This window comes from Pteropus vampyrus, unplaced genomic scaffold (assembly GCF_000151845.1).
Source record: "Pteropus vampyrus isolate Shadow unplaced genomic scaffold, Pvam_2.0 Scaffold148, whole genome shotgun sequence".
Lineage (NCBI taxonomy): Eukaryota > Metazoa > Chordata > Mammalia > Chiroptera > Pteropodidae > Pteropus > Pteropus vampyrus.
Genome location: NW_011888929.1, coordinates 3,551,425 through 3,569,657, shown reverse-complemented (window position 1 = coordinate 3,569,657; position 18,233 = coordinate 3,551,425). Strand labels below are relative to the sequence as shown.

Sequence of the window (18,233 nt, the reverse complement as noted above, 5' to 3'; positions counted from 1 at the left end):
ACCCATCCGTCCTCTGAATACAACTAAAGATCAAACTCCTCCACAAACCTTCTCCAACAACTCTAACACAGCAAGCAATCTCTTCTTTTTCTGGGGTACTAATGATGACTACTTAGTACATAGGGCTTACTGCATTATTTAACAATCAACAAGATATTTTCTCATGCCATTTCTAAATTTCACACCTTTCTCATGCCATTTCTAAATTTCACACCTTGCTGAGGACAGGGATCACACGCTCTTAAATTCTTATGTTCTGTAGCTCTGAGTATCATGCTGAAGCTTTCTGAAGACACCCAAACAGACGAAAATAACTCAATGTTTCTAAGATGACTTAGAACATGTGTAAAAGCAATTCTCAGCACTTTTTGGTGAGCAGTTAATATGTGCTGGCACTATACGTGGTGCGGGGAACATAGTACAACAAATCTGTAGTGAAAGCATATCTCCAACGCAGGTTCATGAGAAGACAGAAGAATGGACTCTAAGGCTGATTTGAGACTAGGAAAAATCTGGGAAGACGCTCTAGGAGAATTAACATATGAGAGCTGAATCATGAAGGAATCTGTATTTCATTTAAATAGTTCCTGGAAAGGGGGTGAGTAAGGAAATCCAAAAAGCAGTTTCCAAAGCTATTATTTAGTTAAATACTACAGAAATGTCCTAAATCTCAATCCAGGTCACATCAGTAGGAAATTTCTCTCTATTATAACTGCCATAGTTAAGAAAACTCACTATTTCACTCAATCTGTAAATCCCTAGAGGATTATTCAGGGATTAGGTTGCCATTTTTAAAAGGTCTAATGATTTGGGGGGCATCCTATAATGATACTAATCTTTTTGCTTTTAGTCTATGTTGTTGACTATCATGGTTTGTTGGGTGGTGGTGGTGGGGGGGAATAGAGAGTTACAGAGACATAGTAAATTAAGAAATACTTATCTCTTATACTATCCATGACTAGAAAACTATTTAAAATATCCTACATTATTACAGTTACAAATGTCAACACATTCAAATAATTTGAATTAAAAGATTTCAATTCTCGTAACCTAATTCCTGATTTTATCAATTGATGCTTTCCTAAAATTAAATTTATAGGTATAGCTAAAACCATTTTTCTCAGTCTTTAAAAAAATCTCCTGAAACTGAATTCAAAACAATGAAGAAATATGTTTTTTTAATAGGACAGAGAAAATTCCATGAAACAATGTTTGATCTTTTTAAGACATAGGACTAAAATATAGAAAAGTTACTAAGTTTTAAAAGTTTGACACCAAAGAGTTGAAAGGCTGCAAATCCACAGATTAGAAAGGTCCTGTTTAAGATAAAACCATTACTAGTAATTCTATCCTGAGCAGACTGAAGCTCTTTGGTTTCACTTCATCATATGCTATTATCAAACACAAATGAGGCCGTTTTATTTTCTATCACTGTTTTTTAAAAACAACAACAAAAAACTCTATAGAGAAATAAATGATGTTTTTATAGACAACAAAGTTATCTAAAATTCAAAAATCAAACTCTTCTCAAACATAGACTCCAGGTCTAAAGGATGTATACATTAAGTTGGAATCCCTTTGACAGACAACTCCCAACATCTGTTTTTATGAGCTCAAGCAAAACTGCTGGACAAGATCTACATTTGATAAGATAACCTGATTTTAATTAACTAAAAAGTAGTGGGGGATGGGGGGATCTCATTTTTGAGTGCTGAACTATTTCCTGAAAACTCAAATACAAGCATGTATCCTATAACCGCTTAATAATCTAAGTGGGTTTAGAATACTCGAAACCCTTCTGGCTCTTTAAAAGGTAAGCAATTGCCAATAATTGAAGAGGGCAAACTTTGCACAGCAGTAGTTCTGAACTCTTATTCTACACAGGCTGTAGGGTGGGGGCCTCACTGACTGCTGGCATGTAATCACTGACTTGCTCAGCAACTTTGCTGTAATGGCTTCAAATTGCAGGCCTGAGGAAATGCTCCATAAATAGCTGCTCTTTTTTTTTCTTGTGAAGCCTCTTCATAGACCCAATACAACTCCACTACCAAAAATGGAGGAGTCACCACAGACCTTAAAAAAAAAAAAAAAAAAAGAGCCAAGAGAACAACTAGGGATGTCCTGCGAACCATGTAATTCATTTTGGGAGTATGAATCACAGTGCTGAAACCTAATTCCCTGTTTAAGTTTCAACTTTTAGGTCGACATAAACATAAAATACAATGATTTAAATCATTTTTTTAGAATCATTCCATTTCATAAAGAGGAAAAAGAATTGTTTTTATAGGTCTTTAGAAAAAGAGATATATGCTTAGTTTTGAAATTAAATGTTTGAGAGTGTCTTCATTAAATCCCAGTGAAGCAGTGATCCTCAAATGTTCATTCATTAGCAACCTGGAAACCTAGACACTTGTGATGTGGTCACAGAAGACACTTTTGGGCAGCAGGAACAACATAAATACAGGCATTCTAAAGTCATTGTGAGCTCTCACCAACTGCATTACTAATGGTTATGTATATTTACACATATACACGTGTATAACTTGATAATTCAGATAATTTACTAGTCTGTAAATTAACAAAAATTCAATAAATAGCCAACTAATAAAGTGAAATCTTTTAACAATAACAATACAGATTTTTCTCAACTTAATTGAAGTTGGGTAGGGAAAAGAAGCAGCAATGTAATTAAATCGAACACAAGTAGATGCCAGGAAATCCAGGTTCCAATTCTGCTATCGTTTTCCATGTGAATTCATGCCTAAGTTAATCTGAAGAAAAGTAACTTAAAATGAGACCGTTTTGGGGTAAAATATCAGAGTCAAGTTCAGAGGATAATTACAATTAGATGTCAATTATAATTCATGGTCTTGAACATAAATGCTAAATTATAACCAAAAAGCCCATATTCTGTCTAACCTACTGAATGGTTTAAAAATTACTAGCCTGATTTGATGGCCTCAAGAGGAAACACCTATCGACTTATATAACATTATTCACACGCAAAAAAGATTTTACTTCTTAATAGTATAAACTGTCTTCCAGTGACATTTTGTTCTGCCCTGAATTTTTTAGGCCCCAGGTGATAATTCATCTATCTCGAACATTACTTTTAAAAACTTTCCATTTAAGTGTGATAGACTGAAAAACATCCATTTATGAATGAAAAACATGGCCACAATATTTTGCAACTCCTATCAAGAGGCAGAGTCTACTTCCCACTCCCTTGATTCTGGGCTGACCCTGTTATCTACTTAGAACAACAGAATACAGTAGAAGTGACATTATGTAAGAGCCCCAGGAAGCTTTGCAACTTCTGCCTTCATCCTTTTAGAAGGCTCCCACCAACATGTAAGGAAACCTCAGTATATATACAGTAGGTCATGGGAACACATAAGAGGCAGCCACCTACGAGTCAAGAGACAAGCTTCAGAATGAAACCTACCTTACTGGCACCTTGATTTTGGACTTCTCAGCCTCCATAACTGTGAGAAATACTGGGTTCAAGCCACCCAGTCTATGGTTTGTTATAGCAGCCCAGCTTACTAACACAACCAGTAACAACAGTAAATGACCTCCATGTGTCTTACTACAAAACAGAGCTGAAATCTTAACAGCCTAATATGTTGCTGTTGACTATATTCATGTCTTAATTACTAGCATTCCTGAAACTCCTAACTTCCTTCCAAAACCATATTAAACTTTGAGTTTAAGAATTCTGACTGCTCTATGTACTGTAAAAGTTTCGTTAATAAATTTAAAATCCTACAGTATTTTAAAAGACAAAATTTAGTTTTCGCTGTAGCTTAGAATGGTGATAGGCAGATTATTAGATTTGCTTTATAATTTATTTTAATAAAGTTGATTAATAAGCAAACGCTTAAATATTTATCTGATTTTGTTAAATGTAAAATGGACTAAACCACCTGATTCTGCTTATCTAAAAAATTCTTAAGCTTAATTTAAAAAACTCTAAATCTCTGAAAGAAAATGTCATCAGCAGTTTTCTTATGCAACTTTAAAAATTAAAAAACTGTAACTTTTACACCCTATTTTTCTATTAATTCAATTCGTGCAGTGATAATATCTAAAACAGAAATAATCAATGTATGAAAACAGTTTATATTCACTTTGCATAATTCTAATAAAGTTTACTTGGTAAACAAACATTAAGCTAAATTTAAACAGTTCCAGAAAAATGAAAACAGTCCTTTTCAACTAGCATTTTCTGACAAATAGTGTCAAAAAGTAGGAAAAAAAATCTTAAATAGGCTGTAACATCAAAATCAAGTTTTAAAATGCATACAGGAGGATACAATTGTATTTGACAATGTTCCTGTAACGGATGGTCCTCATTTTTTTTCAAGCAGTGAATACAACCAAGCAATTTAATGGTTTTTCAAGGGTTTTGATATTAGAACTGTTGTTGTTGTTGTTTTTTAATGCTATAAATCAGAGGGTGGATTAAACTACAATTAACAGCTTCATTTTGATAAAGGGAAGAATCTTTTAAGATATAAATATCATTCCAGGTGGGAAGATAAATCTCTGTCTGTTACTAGAAAAATCTTTTGCAGCTCAGCCTTTGACTCCCCACTTCCTCTACACCCACATTCAAGGAGCTGAATATGATTATGGCATAACTTGAGTACAGTCTCTTTGAGATTCAACTGCCACCACCTCATTACTTCTCCCCTGAATTCACAGTAGTCTACTCACTGGTACCACTTCTGCAACAGAAATTTATTTCTTATTTATTTAATTCTAAAGCTGTCAAATCTTCCCTGTCCATGGAACAGACCTGTCATACCCTAAAGTAGAACTATTATTCACTTATACCCAGAAAACAAATATGTCTTCTAAAAATAGTTCTAGTCATTTAAGAATAACCTCAAACTTGCAAAAATAACTTTAGAATACACAAAGTAAATTCTCTAGCATCTTTTTAGCACAAAGTTGCATAGTAATAATTATGCAAGGGCTACAGGCATTAATCAGGGTGATTATCAACCAAGAGACTCAGAAGTAAATGAGCAGTCTAAGGGATGTCATCTGCCAATAAATACATCAAGAACTACACACATAAAGCTGAACAAAGATGGTAAAATCGATCTTTATTGAGTTTATAGTTAGTTAGCTTCAACAGGTTCTCCAAAGAGAAATAGTTAGCACTGAAAAGGCAAGCAAGATGACTTGCAATCAATGGAGTCTTGAGATCATCCAGTCTACCAAAACTAACCTATTATTAATTTTGTCCCAACACCAGAGTGGGACCCAGTGAATCCTTAAAACTATGCCTGCTACATAAAACCACTAGGTAGATGTTTATGAAATCAAGAGACCACTAAGCACACATAGTGAATTCAAAGAAAATAACCAAGAACAGCAGGGAGAAACTATAACCACACCATACAAACATTCTAACACACATCATCCACAACGAAGTGTGTCTTTTTTGAGAAAAATCACTCTGTGTTTGAGGGAGGAGAGGCAGGCCACTGGCAGATAAGCTGTGTAAATTCTTATCTGTAGTATGATGGGCACTAACTGAAAACTTAAGACTAGGTACACAAAGGGCATGCTTTGTCTTCAAATACAGAGGACAATGATATTAATTTTATATATCATTGTCTGGAAACTGATTATTTTGTCACCCACAAGGAGATTTTTATACCAGTCCTAACAGGAAAGTCTGCAGGCCCTCCAGCTGGGAGGGGTTAAAAAGTGATCCTATTACATCATCTGGAGCCCATCCAAACTACACAATTTCTGAAACATAACCTATATCAGTCTGAACATGTGTAGAGGAAAAACAGAAACATCTGTATTTTGGCCAACTCTTCCCTAGAGTTTTGTTTTTTTTTTTTAATCTTAAAAAAAGGCTTGGTAAATTTTAACTGTGGCCCTATCACTGGTTAGGATTAGTTCCAGGCAGGGTCTCAGAAATCTCCATTTATTTATTTAGCTCATTTCTAACTTCGGCAATTGGCTATGTTAACACACATCCTTATTCTACATATTTAACTAAGATGTAGTGATTCTGTTCCATTCCTCCACACCATTCAACATTTTAATACCTCTTACAACCCAGAAGTACCCAGATTTTTGGTATCAATTAACACTTCACTGATGACTTTGTATTGGTAACTTAACATTTTATGCAGTTTTTAAAAAGTTTGCTTCCTTATTTTCCACAAAAGATTTCCACATATTACTGCTTTTTACCTAATCAAGGCAGAGACTGAAGAAAAGTGAGTCTGGAGAAATTTAACTTGAGATCAAAAACAACAATGGGTCCTCATACACCTCAGTCACAATTTTTGGGCGAATGTATTTTAACCTAAACCCAGTTTTCAAGAAATTCTAAGTACATCTCCATGGTTAGTTTATAGGTAAAGAAAATACTCTCCCTATATTAATATTACTCTATGACATCTACAATAGTCTACTGAAGGCTGAACACAGGCTACTTTCCTGAGCTATCTATTAAAAGAACACTTGCCTGGGAAACAACAACCTATACTAAAATCAAACCAAGTTATATACCTCTGGGAGTTAACCTATAAAAGTACACTAATAATTATTTAATCAATTTAGATATGCATAAATACCTTCCTATCCTACAACCACCAATATTGATGAAAACTAGGCGAAAGGAAGGAATATAAGAATGCAGATATATGCTAACTTCATAAGGCTGTTTTACTTTAAAACCCTACTTTTTAAAGCTGTGTACACTACACAAAGTACTTGAAAATGGCATGCAGAAATAATTATCTCCATTATCATATATAAGAATAGGAATTAAGTCTTCAGACTCTCTGCTTCTTCACAGTACTTCAGAATCCAAATCCTCTGAACAAAATCTGTGTATTGCCTATACCAACCAATCTGCTGTCAAAGTATATAGTTCCCCCTTTAAGAAAATCTAAAACATGAAGATGCAAACTATCAAAACTGACACTAAAGGAGACAAATGTATTTGAATTAATCATTTGCCTGATAAAAGCACTTACTTAAAAAATGATCCTGTAATATTTAAGTCAAATCTTATGAAACTGCCTAGTTACTGTTTTAGGCTTAGAAAACTGAAACTTTAAATATGGTCAACCTAATAGTCACAAATTGAATTCACAAAAATTTAACCTATGTATAACTTTTAAAAAACCTATTGCACAACCCCTCCCTGGCCCAAGCAAGTGGTGGGACATTTTATATTCCAAATAAATGGAGCCAGAGGCTCTGGATTTAGATACCTGGCACAGCCAAGAGCAGGGATGAAGTCCCACACTGTTCAGCCCTAAAACACCAGCAGCCAGTCTTAACCAACACCACCAATGCTCTCTAGAAAGAAGACTGCAGATTTTTACCTGGAGAAACTGGCCACTACAAGAGAAGCCAAGTAAGACACTAACATTTAGGGCACTCCACAACCTCAGGGCTTGGTTGGTCCCTGTTATATGAAGCCCACTTAAGACACCAAAAGTAGCAGAAAAAAATTTAAAGACACACCTACTGTAACATCCTCACAGAGATACTTTATTACTACATACATAAAATAAGAACGGCATGCTATTAAAAACAACAAAGGAACAAAGAGCTCAGAAGAGAGTCCCTGGAAATTAAGAAAGATAAATAGCTTTTTGGAAACAAACAAACAAAAAATCAACTGAAAAATTAAAAGCTAAAGTTGAAGGAATCTCCCAGAAAACATAAAAGGCTAAGTGAAGGAAAATAGGGGGTAAAGACAAGAAACTTAAGAAGTTATTCTGACTAGCCAATTCCAGAAAAAGAGAACAGATACAACAGACTGAAAGAAATTATCCAGAACTAATAAAAGAAATCCTTCCCAGGACAGGACAGTTTAGAACGACTATACTGCAAAACTTTAAGGACTACCATTCACTTCAAGACTGAATTTCCAAACAATGCAATCTTCACAATGAATTAAAAAAGGGCAAATACCAAGGCACACCATGAAATTTAAGACCACCTTCCCTCAGAAGAAAAAAAAAAAAATACTATAATCCTCAAGGGAAGCAAACTATGTTTAACTACTCAATAAGAAATGAGAAGCTAGAAGAAAATGATGCACTGCCTTCAAGACTCCAAGGGAAAATAACTAAATCTTCAATTCTACAACCAAACTACCCATCAAATGTTAACAGATAAAGATATTTTTAGATATAAAAGATCTCAATGAAGTTACCTACCATGTAGCTTTAGCTTTTTTTTTTTTGCCTCAGCAAATTCCTGAAAGATGAGCTAACTCTAAGGGTGAGCAAATTAAGAAAAAGCAATAAGTAGGGTATCCAACCAAGTGTGATGCAGGGACCTGCCAAGATGAGAAGGAAGAAGTCCCAGTTTGACAACTGTGAAGCAAGTTGAGAGCAACCAGTTTAGCCCCAAGCAGGAAGACAAAGGATTCAGAGATGTCTTTAAGGGGGCAAAAACACAACAGAAGTGCAAATGAAAAAACAAAGCGATTAACAATTCCAAGAAAATTTCAAAGACGATCGGAAAATCATACTACACTACACAGCTCAGCTGCAGGCAAACCCTACAGAGTCATAACAATGTAAAAATACTTAACAAAAAAGTAACAGTAATTATATTGGAAGGATTAAAAAAGGAGGGTTTTAGGAAGTGCAGAATACTTAAGAAATAGCAGTGTAGCCTATTTTTTATAAATATGGAATTTTTTTAAAGTACCAGCAGGAAAATATTTCAAAGGAGTTGGAAGTGTTTGCCTCTGGAGAATGTAAGGCAAAGATAAAGAAAAGTGGGACAGAACTGCTCTTTTTCCTTACAAACCTCATAGTACTATGGGGCATTCTAAAATTATGTATATGTTACTCTCTTAAAACTTAAATTTCAAAATGAATTTTATATATGAAGCAACGAAAATAAGTATCTTGAAACGACTCTCCTCGGCAGAATCTAAGGGCTTCCTCTTCTTTCTCCATTCCTGAATTTTCCAATTCTGTTTAATAAACATCTGTTACTTTCATCATCATCATCATCATCATCATCATCATAAAACACTTATTAAAAAGTCATAAAATCTGATACATGGAGGAGAAAGAAGAGGGAGGACAATTTCATAAATGAAAAATAAGAGAATCTTACATTCATTCTTACACAGAAAAAAAATCCACATTTTAACCCCATCTCCTAGATGGGGTTTAGTTCCTTCCCAAATGCCTGCTCCATATTATAGTCACTTCGGAATGTGAGAAATTAAATTTCAGCTTTCTACTTCATTCAATTTTGTGAAACCACATAGCAGAACTCTGAAGTAAAGTTCTCTTTACTCTAAACATCAAATCAAATAGTTTACAGTAAGTTTATCATACATGTATCAAAAAGTACATCCCTCTAAACATCCTTGATAGTTGAAGAAACACCTTATCTTAAAAACAAAAAAACCTCCTCACTTAAAGTAAGCAATGGCAAAAGGAAGGAAAGAGCTTTTAACAAAATGTACCCTCACTATTCCCAAATAAGTACTCAGTTGAACATTTAAGTTTAGTGACTAACACTATCCAGTGAAGAGACAGAGTACCACACTAAGTATAGATAAGTAATAGTGCTAGGCACAAATAAAGCCTTGCAAATATTTGGTGGAAGAAAATAGAATTTTAATTGATACCTCCAATTGCATTATTCTGTTGATTTGCAACATTATTCAGAGAAACATCTTATCATTTGATGTATTAAAGATTATGATTCTTCTCATTCTTGCTAACAGCCAAATGAGAATTAAACTGACAACTTTTTGTCTAAAATATTAAAGAGAAGAAGAAAAAAAAAAGACCATGGTGATTTATACCAAACTTTTTTGTTTGCTTTTAAAGGGGCCAGGCCCTACCCAAATAGAAATGCTTCTTCGGTGGCAGTACTTGTTCCTAGGACACTTGGTGCTATAGTACTTGAGTAACCAGAACCATGAAGCAATTCTTCTTCATAAAAATAGCAATGCCCCTTTCATGGCTTGAAGTTCTGATTAATCCTAGAATCAGAAGGCCTTTTTGTAAGAACTGCATCACTTAGAAACCATAGTTATAGAACCACACAGCTCTTTAAGACCTCCCTTTATACAGCGCTACTCAACTATTATTAAACTTTCAAGCCATAATTAATGGCTAAATTGTGCTATTACTGAAGGTAGCAAATTAAGTTTGAATAATCTCAAGTCTTAACAACTGATTTTTAAAATGACTTCACTTTGATTTGCCCTAAGCCTAAGCTTCACTATATATTTTGACAGCTAAAAGGTTAGATTTAGAGTTTACTTTTTCCCAAAAGCCTTCAGGTAAAAAGCAATTCAGAGTTATGCTAGAATTACTTCAGAATACTCATTTGCATTATTTTTTCTAACTATAAAGTAAAATATATTTCTCTACATTACTATTGAGAATTGATCTTAGGATATCAAAAATATTATTTTTAAAAGTTTAAATTATTCAAATACTACCTAGGTTCTTTTCTTAATAGTTAACTTGAGGCTTCTGGGGAGGAATATTTTTTGAATGTTTTTAAAGAGTGTTAGTTTTTATAGCCTACCATCTGATAGCTCATTGAGTTTGTTGCATTTATACATCCAGTTTAACTAAACATCTTTCTTACTTCACACTAAAAATACTCATTATTTTCCCCAGTAAATAAATTAATCTTTGTGTTCTATTTACTCTTGTCACATCCCCTATCTTCCAACTGTTTCTCTTCTGCCACTGTATTCAACAGTTCCTTCAGAGTTTTTCTGCCTAAATCATTGTGGCATTTCGGGCCATTCTTCCCTGGGATGCCCACCCACTGAGCAGAAACAAGCATTTTTTTTTCTGAGAGCTGAGGGCATACTTTCATCTTCTCTCTCCACTCAGCCTCAATAGCAACACAAACAGGCAGAGACTGGCCTTTCCCTCGGATAGGAAAATACTTTGATTGCAATCTGAATTGTTTTTTTTTTTTTTGCATTTTAATCAACATTTAATGGCAATATTACAAGCTTTTCACTTTTAAAGGGAGTTCATTTGAGTTATACTTGACATAGCAAAACAACAAACAATAACAAAAAAACAAAAACAGAATTGCCTTATTCTTTATGAATCTTTTAAAAACACCTTATCTTTATTGTGATTAACAATACACGTGAATATGTTTATTCTTCTACTGGGCAAGTGTTTCTGAGGGGCATAGATCAAACTATAACAAGAAACAGTTTAATTCATCCCTTTTAATTGATACATTTCTAAGGTGGCTTTAGGGCAGTGGAACACTAACTTCTAAAATAGCAATATGTAGCAAAAAAGAATCAAATCATTTATAGTGATCAATAACATCTGCAAGGCAAGTTCATTCAAGGTTGGAAAACTGGCTAAGTTATTTGTGCAATGCTGAAAATACCCTTTTAAACTGTAGATCAAGATACTCAATATAACTTTTAATCAGCTCACAGCCACAAGAAATTTTGAATCTTCAAGGTTTAAAAACACTGTGATCAGTTATTATTCAGAAAGTGATAAATACTAAAAATGAAATGATCTTTTAAAAATTAGAACATTATTAAAACAATGGAAATCTACAAACCTTTAAAATCACTGAATTAGATTTCTTAAAGTATAATGTCCTATGTAGTACATTATATACAAGAAGTTCTTTGTACATGGTAACAGTTACAAGGTATCAGCTTCAATAAAATAAATCTGAGAAAACCACTCCTTGTAACCAGACATATTATAGAATACTAATTCAGGAAGTTATTCAGCAGCTTATAAAAAAATAGGAAGTTGTTGACCAACTACTTGAAGAACTATTTCCTGTAGGAAAACTATAAGACAGCTGAAGATGGCAATAATTTTAAGAATAAAAAGAAAGGATTATTTTTAAATAAAAGCTCAATATACAATGTTGAAGAACTTAGTTTTGAGCAATAAATTAAGTAGAACTGATATTATACATTATATACAGACTAAGCTTTTTGTACATATTTCAAAATTAATACCAGAGCTTGAATGTGTGTTGATAAATGTAATGAGTACCATCATTCCACCTTATCACTTGCCAAGCTAAAGGCACAAATCTTCTCCAGAAGATCTCACTGACCTAAGAAAGGGTTTTAAAAATACCAATGATTGCCTATCTATAATCCTTCGGTAATTATGCTGCCTTGAAACTAGAAGATGGGCCAACTGACTTCAAAAAGTCATTCACCTATAGTCATAAGGTTAACAATTAGTTGTTTCCAAAGTCAACATTTCTAAGTTTTCAATCGAATTACATCATATTGTATGTTTGGACCATTTATGGTTAGATTTCTTCATGCCAAGTATAAATCTCAATAAATTATGTACTTTGTAAATTAAGAGTTCCAACAAGTATCTAAAAAGATGTTTAGTAAGATATAATTTTTCACTGTTGAAATGAGTGTAAAGTATGTAACTAGTTCCAATTTTCATTATACCTCTAGATGGCAACAAAAATCTTTAGACACAAGAGGAAAATATTTAACAGTTGATTGTGAGAGTCTGCCTTTAAAACATCAAACCTAGGATAAAAGTGAACTTTTGACAATAGTAACTTGGCTCCAAAAGCTTCATTCATCATCATCTTTGACTCATAGTCAAGGACAGATATTAATCATTTACCTTTGCAGTACACAAAAATAAATTGTTTATGACAACTGATATAGCCCATAATGTCATGGAAGCAGCTAACAACTGGATGTGAACTAATCTTCTGAAAACTTTTCTCTAAATCGTATATTGTTCACAAAGCAGATACTCTTTAGAAGAACAGAAGAATAGTACCCATCTTCCACATCCAACACTTAGGGGCCCTCTGTACAATTCTAGACCGGTACCAACTAATTCATGATTTTTCCTGCTTTGACCAAGATGTCTCTTGCAGGGAAAACACCTTTCTCTGAAAGGTCTGATACAAGAAAATTATTCCATGGAGTCAAAAATTCTCATGTTTCTTATCATATAATAAGCCTTATTTTACTTCCACATAAAAGTCCCTTAAAAATGTTTTTTTTTTTCCATTTTAAAAAATTGAGGTATAATTGACATACAACACATTAGTTTCATGTGTAAAACATGATTCGGCATTTATATATATTGCAAAATGATCACCACAGTAAGTCTAGTTAAGATCTATCACATGTATATTTTTTTCTTGTCATGAGAACTTTTAAGATTTACTGTCTTAGCAACTTTCAAATAAACGATTCAAAAATCTTGAAGAACAAACATGTTTATCTTTTTCCCAGTTTTTTTGCTTCTCAACACTCTGCAATCATTACCCATATGGCATAATTTCCAAATCATTTTGATCTGGTTTACCTTCTCTAGTGGGCCCACCCAAGCAGGGTGTTTGGAGTGGTGCAGTGTGTCTGTGTAATACATCCTCTATTATTCTATTTTTATCAATATCTTTAAGAAAAACACTTCTCAAAGAACCACCATTGCAAACTTTAAAAAAGAAGTCATAGAATATGTCAGCTGAAAACAAAAATACCATTCAAAATGAAAACTTAGGCAAATGACACCTATATGCAACTATTACAAGGTACAAATACTAAGAACATAAATGTTGCTCTTTAACCTTACACTTTTAGCTACAGAATCAACCAAAGAAAGGAGGCAAGCAGGTCATTAAGCTGTTTAAAAATCTCCCCAGGTCAGCATGTGACCCAGCAGGGAGAGGTTCAAAAAAGTACAGCCTTTCTTTTTCCTCCTAACAACCTGGTTTGTTTCCACTCCTTTTCCCTTAAAGATACATCCTCACAGCTAGCAGTTCTTTCAATCATTTACTTTGGATGTCTGCTTGAGAACAAATGATCTTGCTCATGCAGATGAGTTTGCCAGACTTGTGTGTACTTTCCAGTCTCAGGCCTTTTATTGTTCTGGTTGAAATCTGACCCTTTGAAATGGATACCAGGACACCAGAAAACAAATTAAAAGGAAAAAAAAAAATGCAGAAAGGGGGAGCAAAAACTATAAAAACTTTTCAAGATCTTTTTCCTCTGCTCGTCTCCTAAATCTTACATTACAAACAACCTACTCTGGAAGACAATCAATATAAAATACTGACTCACACAATAAAACAATATCATTAATTGTATATGATCTAATAAATAAATGCTGTATTTGTCTTAGGAGTAGACTGTCAAGACAAATCTCAATCAAAACACAGATTGTTTTTCGCTTTATTATTTCAACCTGATTAAGTAGTACTAAATAAGCTACTTTTTAAAAATATCAAATTCAGCCTATAATAATTACTTTTAGAAAACATTTTGTATACACTTAATCCAAACGAGCATGACAAAAATATTAAGGTCTTATGTATAATTCCAAAGTGAGAGGGGATAAAATTCTATTTTGATCTTTTTAGCTTTAATGAATTTTACTATTTTGTTAAAGCCAAAAAGTCTGATAAAAATATATGACCCAATGTCTCTGTTTTCGTTTTCCCAGAGAAGAGGGATTAAAGACTTGCTAGCTTGAAAGAAGTTTGCCACTGAGAGATTGTATATGAAACCTGAAAATTCATGTTTCTCTTAACATTTTAGAAAAAAAAAAAAAATCCCTGATAAATCACATCAAATTGCAGTTAGTTTGTCACTTCACAATATAAAATACTGTAAAATGAGACTTGCAGGAAGTCCTACTTATTTTGCAGTTCTTCTCTACCAATAAAATGTTTATTTAAAAAGATATTAGTACCATACATATTTCATTTCATAAGACTATGTCAACCCTATAATCCTCAGTTTGAAATTTCTTATTTTTTAGTTTTGAGCTAGGAAAATTAATAGGTTTGGTACAAACTCAAAATGAGTATATTCTAATTGCCACAAAAGATTATTAAAAGACAAGAATCGATGAAACTTTCAAAATATTACCCAAGATAAAGAAGGTATTTAAGTCATACTAAACTGGAAAAAAAAATTATGGAAAATGTAACTGAACTTGACAGAAATATTAAGTGAAACATAAAAATGATGTTTTATATCTTGATACCACTTTACTGTTTTCCAAAATATATTTTTCTTAAAATACTATCTCCCACCATTATTTTCACTTACTTTAAGAAGTATCTCTGACCAGAAGACGTCTTTGCCATCTCCCAGCCTGCTGGCAGAGGTACGTCATCAGGTATCTCAAAAGAAGACTGTCGAAGGTGTTGAGCAGTGGGTGTAGGTGCTGGGCCAGAGACCACTCCAGTGGGGGTCAGTGCCCCAGGAGACACAGCTCCCAGCTGGAGGGAAGCTGGAGAGGAATGAGCTCGTACATGCTGTGGAGTTAGGGCTCCTGCAGTGCCTGCATCAGTACTGGCCTACAGAAATATTAAAATAAAATTTTCTTAAAAATTGTTTTTAAATAGAGTTCCCTTAAATTTCCTAAATAGAATTTCATTACAATAAAATGTCTAAGTACTGAAAGCAAATTTCAACATTGAAAATTTGACACAGGGGAATATAGGTTTGCAGACTGAACTTTTAAATGGTTTATGTAATTTCAGCATGTACTTTTACAAACATTTGTCATTTTATTGATGAGCAGACCATCTAAGTGAATTTCTACCTACTACACATTAGATGTGCCTTCTACATGTTTTAGAAGCAAATAATACAGAATGAATGAAACATTCCTAAAATAATAAATGCTGAATTTTAAAGCCTAATTTCTAAAAGGCCAAGGCAGTATGGTTGCTTTTCCAAGTTCTAAAATGTTCCAGGTATAAACACAATCCAAGGAATATAATAGTTATTCATTCTTTTTCTAAAAAACTAGGTGTTAAGTAGTTAATATTTTTTCTAAGCCAAGTGCTAAACACATGACAACTGTCATTTTTTCTTGTCACAGACAAATGCCACCAATAAAACAATCACAAGTTATACAACTTTTAATGAATGCAAAACTATCCAAATTCAGAACTATCCAAATGTTCTTAAAAAGCCATCTAATGAATAAAATGAAAAAAACCAATCATGTATTTGTATCTAGATGATAAAGATGTCAACAGTTCGATTACAGTATAACTTAAGAACTTATGCACATATTTACCACTGTGTAATAGCAGAAAAAAGTCCTGCACTCAAACTCCAAAGATCTGGGTTCCACTCCAAGCTGACTAGGATGGCACTTTACAAATATCTTAATCTCTGTGAGCCGCAGTTTTCTCACTTGTAAAACAGCTTTTTTCATGATGAAAAAATATTATATGGATTTATATGTGAATGGATTTATATCCAAGTTTGTGGATAATCGTATTTACAACCCATATTCATACTACTCGTAATTTATAGTTAAATTTGTTTATTAGAATTAGATGTTACCAAAAAGTTAGAATTTCCTAGATTCATATAGACAAGAAGAGAGACTGGAAGCAATCAGCAGAGGCATTTGTGTCTTATAGTAATGTACACTTCTGAGTTTCAAATCAGAATAAATTTGAACTAAGAAACTATTAAAAACAAAACTATACCAGATAATGAATAGTATGAATCTATAAACTGCTATATATAATTTCTTGTGCAATTATTTACTAGAAAAGGTACACTTTTCAGTTGCAATTCTTTTGGCTTATAGATGCCACAAAATGGAGAATTCAATCTCCTATGTGTGTTATACTTTCAAAACATATTAAGTAACCAAAAGCATAGCTGTGTGGTTCTGCAGGGTGCAATGCCAACACATACAGAGTCCAGAAACCCACTTCCAGGGGTAAGAGAAAAAAGCTTATCAGTCTACTTCTTAGCGTTTAGGCAAGCAGATAAATTATTTTTCCTTCCTCCTTCTTATATCCCAGGTTTTAGTCAACGGGTCAAGTGAGTTTTTCTGAGTTTCTACACCCCTTGGACTGCGAAAGGAGAACACACAACACGCCGGCAAATAGGTGGGGGAATGGCAGTGATGGCGATAACTCTTCTTTCCATTCAAGTTACAGTCCAAGTGAACTCACTACATCGCAGTATTTGGAAAACCAATTAACTTTTGGGCAAAGTTCCTTTGCTGAAGCTTAGCCTGAAGGAAGTTCTTTTTTAAAAAAGGAAAGAAAGAAAACCTATACTAAACAAATCTACTGGGACCTGATGGAATGTTAACACTTTCATAATAGTTTCACTTCAAAGTTGCATCAAGTTGGCAAAATAAACGAATGTTGTGTACGTCAATAGCCATGTTCATATCCTCAATAAGAATTAAAAAAGCAATGGCGAGCCTCGAATTAGTCATCGCTTCCCAAACATTAACTTCTAATCACAGTTGAACTAGGCAGAAATCTGCCTGTGAGTCAACCTGCACTGTATTATCAAAGGCTTGTGTTAAAACCAAGGCACCGTAAAGCGCAACTGAGGTCCGGCGCAAGGCTAATTTAAAAGCATTTCAGCAGACTGTAATAGTCTACAATTGGGAAACCAACACGTGAACCTACTAAGTTTGACAAGAGCGAGCCTGCCCGAGTTCCAAGGCACAAGGGAGGCGCTGGGGTGAAAGCACTAACTCCATAAACAACTTCCAGGAAAGTCTGGATCCTGTATTCAGAAAGCGCCGGGGCCGCGAAGAATAAATGCGAGGGGGAGGGGGAGAAAGAGCAAGAAACTAAAGGGACTGGTGCGACCCTCACTCCTCGTCAACACTAGAAAAAAGGGGAACAATTATTTGACTCCCCAGGAGGCTGAAGTGCACCGAGAGGCCTCGAAGGAAAGGGGGCTCGGGCTCAACTTCACAAACTCGGCCGCCGCTGGCAACTCACCCACACACGAATGCCAAAGGCCCCCCTCCCCCGCCCGGCGGCGGCGGCGGCGGCGGCGGGAGCGAAGGTGCTGAGCGCGCGGAGGCGCGCGCATTGTGCAAGCCCACCGCGGCCCGGGCCGACTCTCCCCACCCCCTTCCTTCCTCCCCACCTCCCCCGCCACTCCCGCCAACCTCCCGAGAACCCTAGGAAGAAAGAAAGAAAGAAAGAAAAGGGAGAAAGCGCGCCCCCCGGAGCTGCAACTGCGGAGAGAAACTCGGAAGGGAAAAACAAATCTCGGCCCCGGACTCCGGGAGGAGCGGGGAGCCGATACCCGCGGCCCAGCGGACGCCTCCGGTTCCTCCACTTCTCCACGAGACCCCTGCCCCGCTACAGCTCCCGGAACCCCCTCTCCCGGCCAGGGCTGGGCACCGCCGCTCCCGAGCGCCCCCGGGCCTGGGGCCAGCCCGACGGGGAAGTGGGCAGAG

General features: G+C 35.0%; 1 protein-coding gene across 12 annotated transcripts in view; it reads right to left on the bottom strand.

The window, feature by feature from the left end:
• YAP1 (Yes associated protein 1) overlaps window positions 1-18,233 on the bottom strand; it is a 102,440-nt gene that overhangs the window by 83,301 nt on the left and 906 nt on the right. For all 12 annotated transcript variants that reach the window (XM_011369424.2, XM_011369429.2, XM_011369426.2 and 9 more), the window contains exon 2: window positions 15,095-15,345. In XM_011369424.2, coding sequence (XP_011367726.1) covers window positions 15,095-15,345 — 251 coding nt within the window. The remainder of the gene's footprint in view (window positions 1-15,094; window positions 15,346-18,233) is intronic.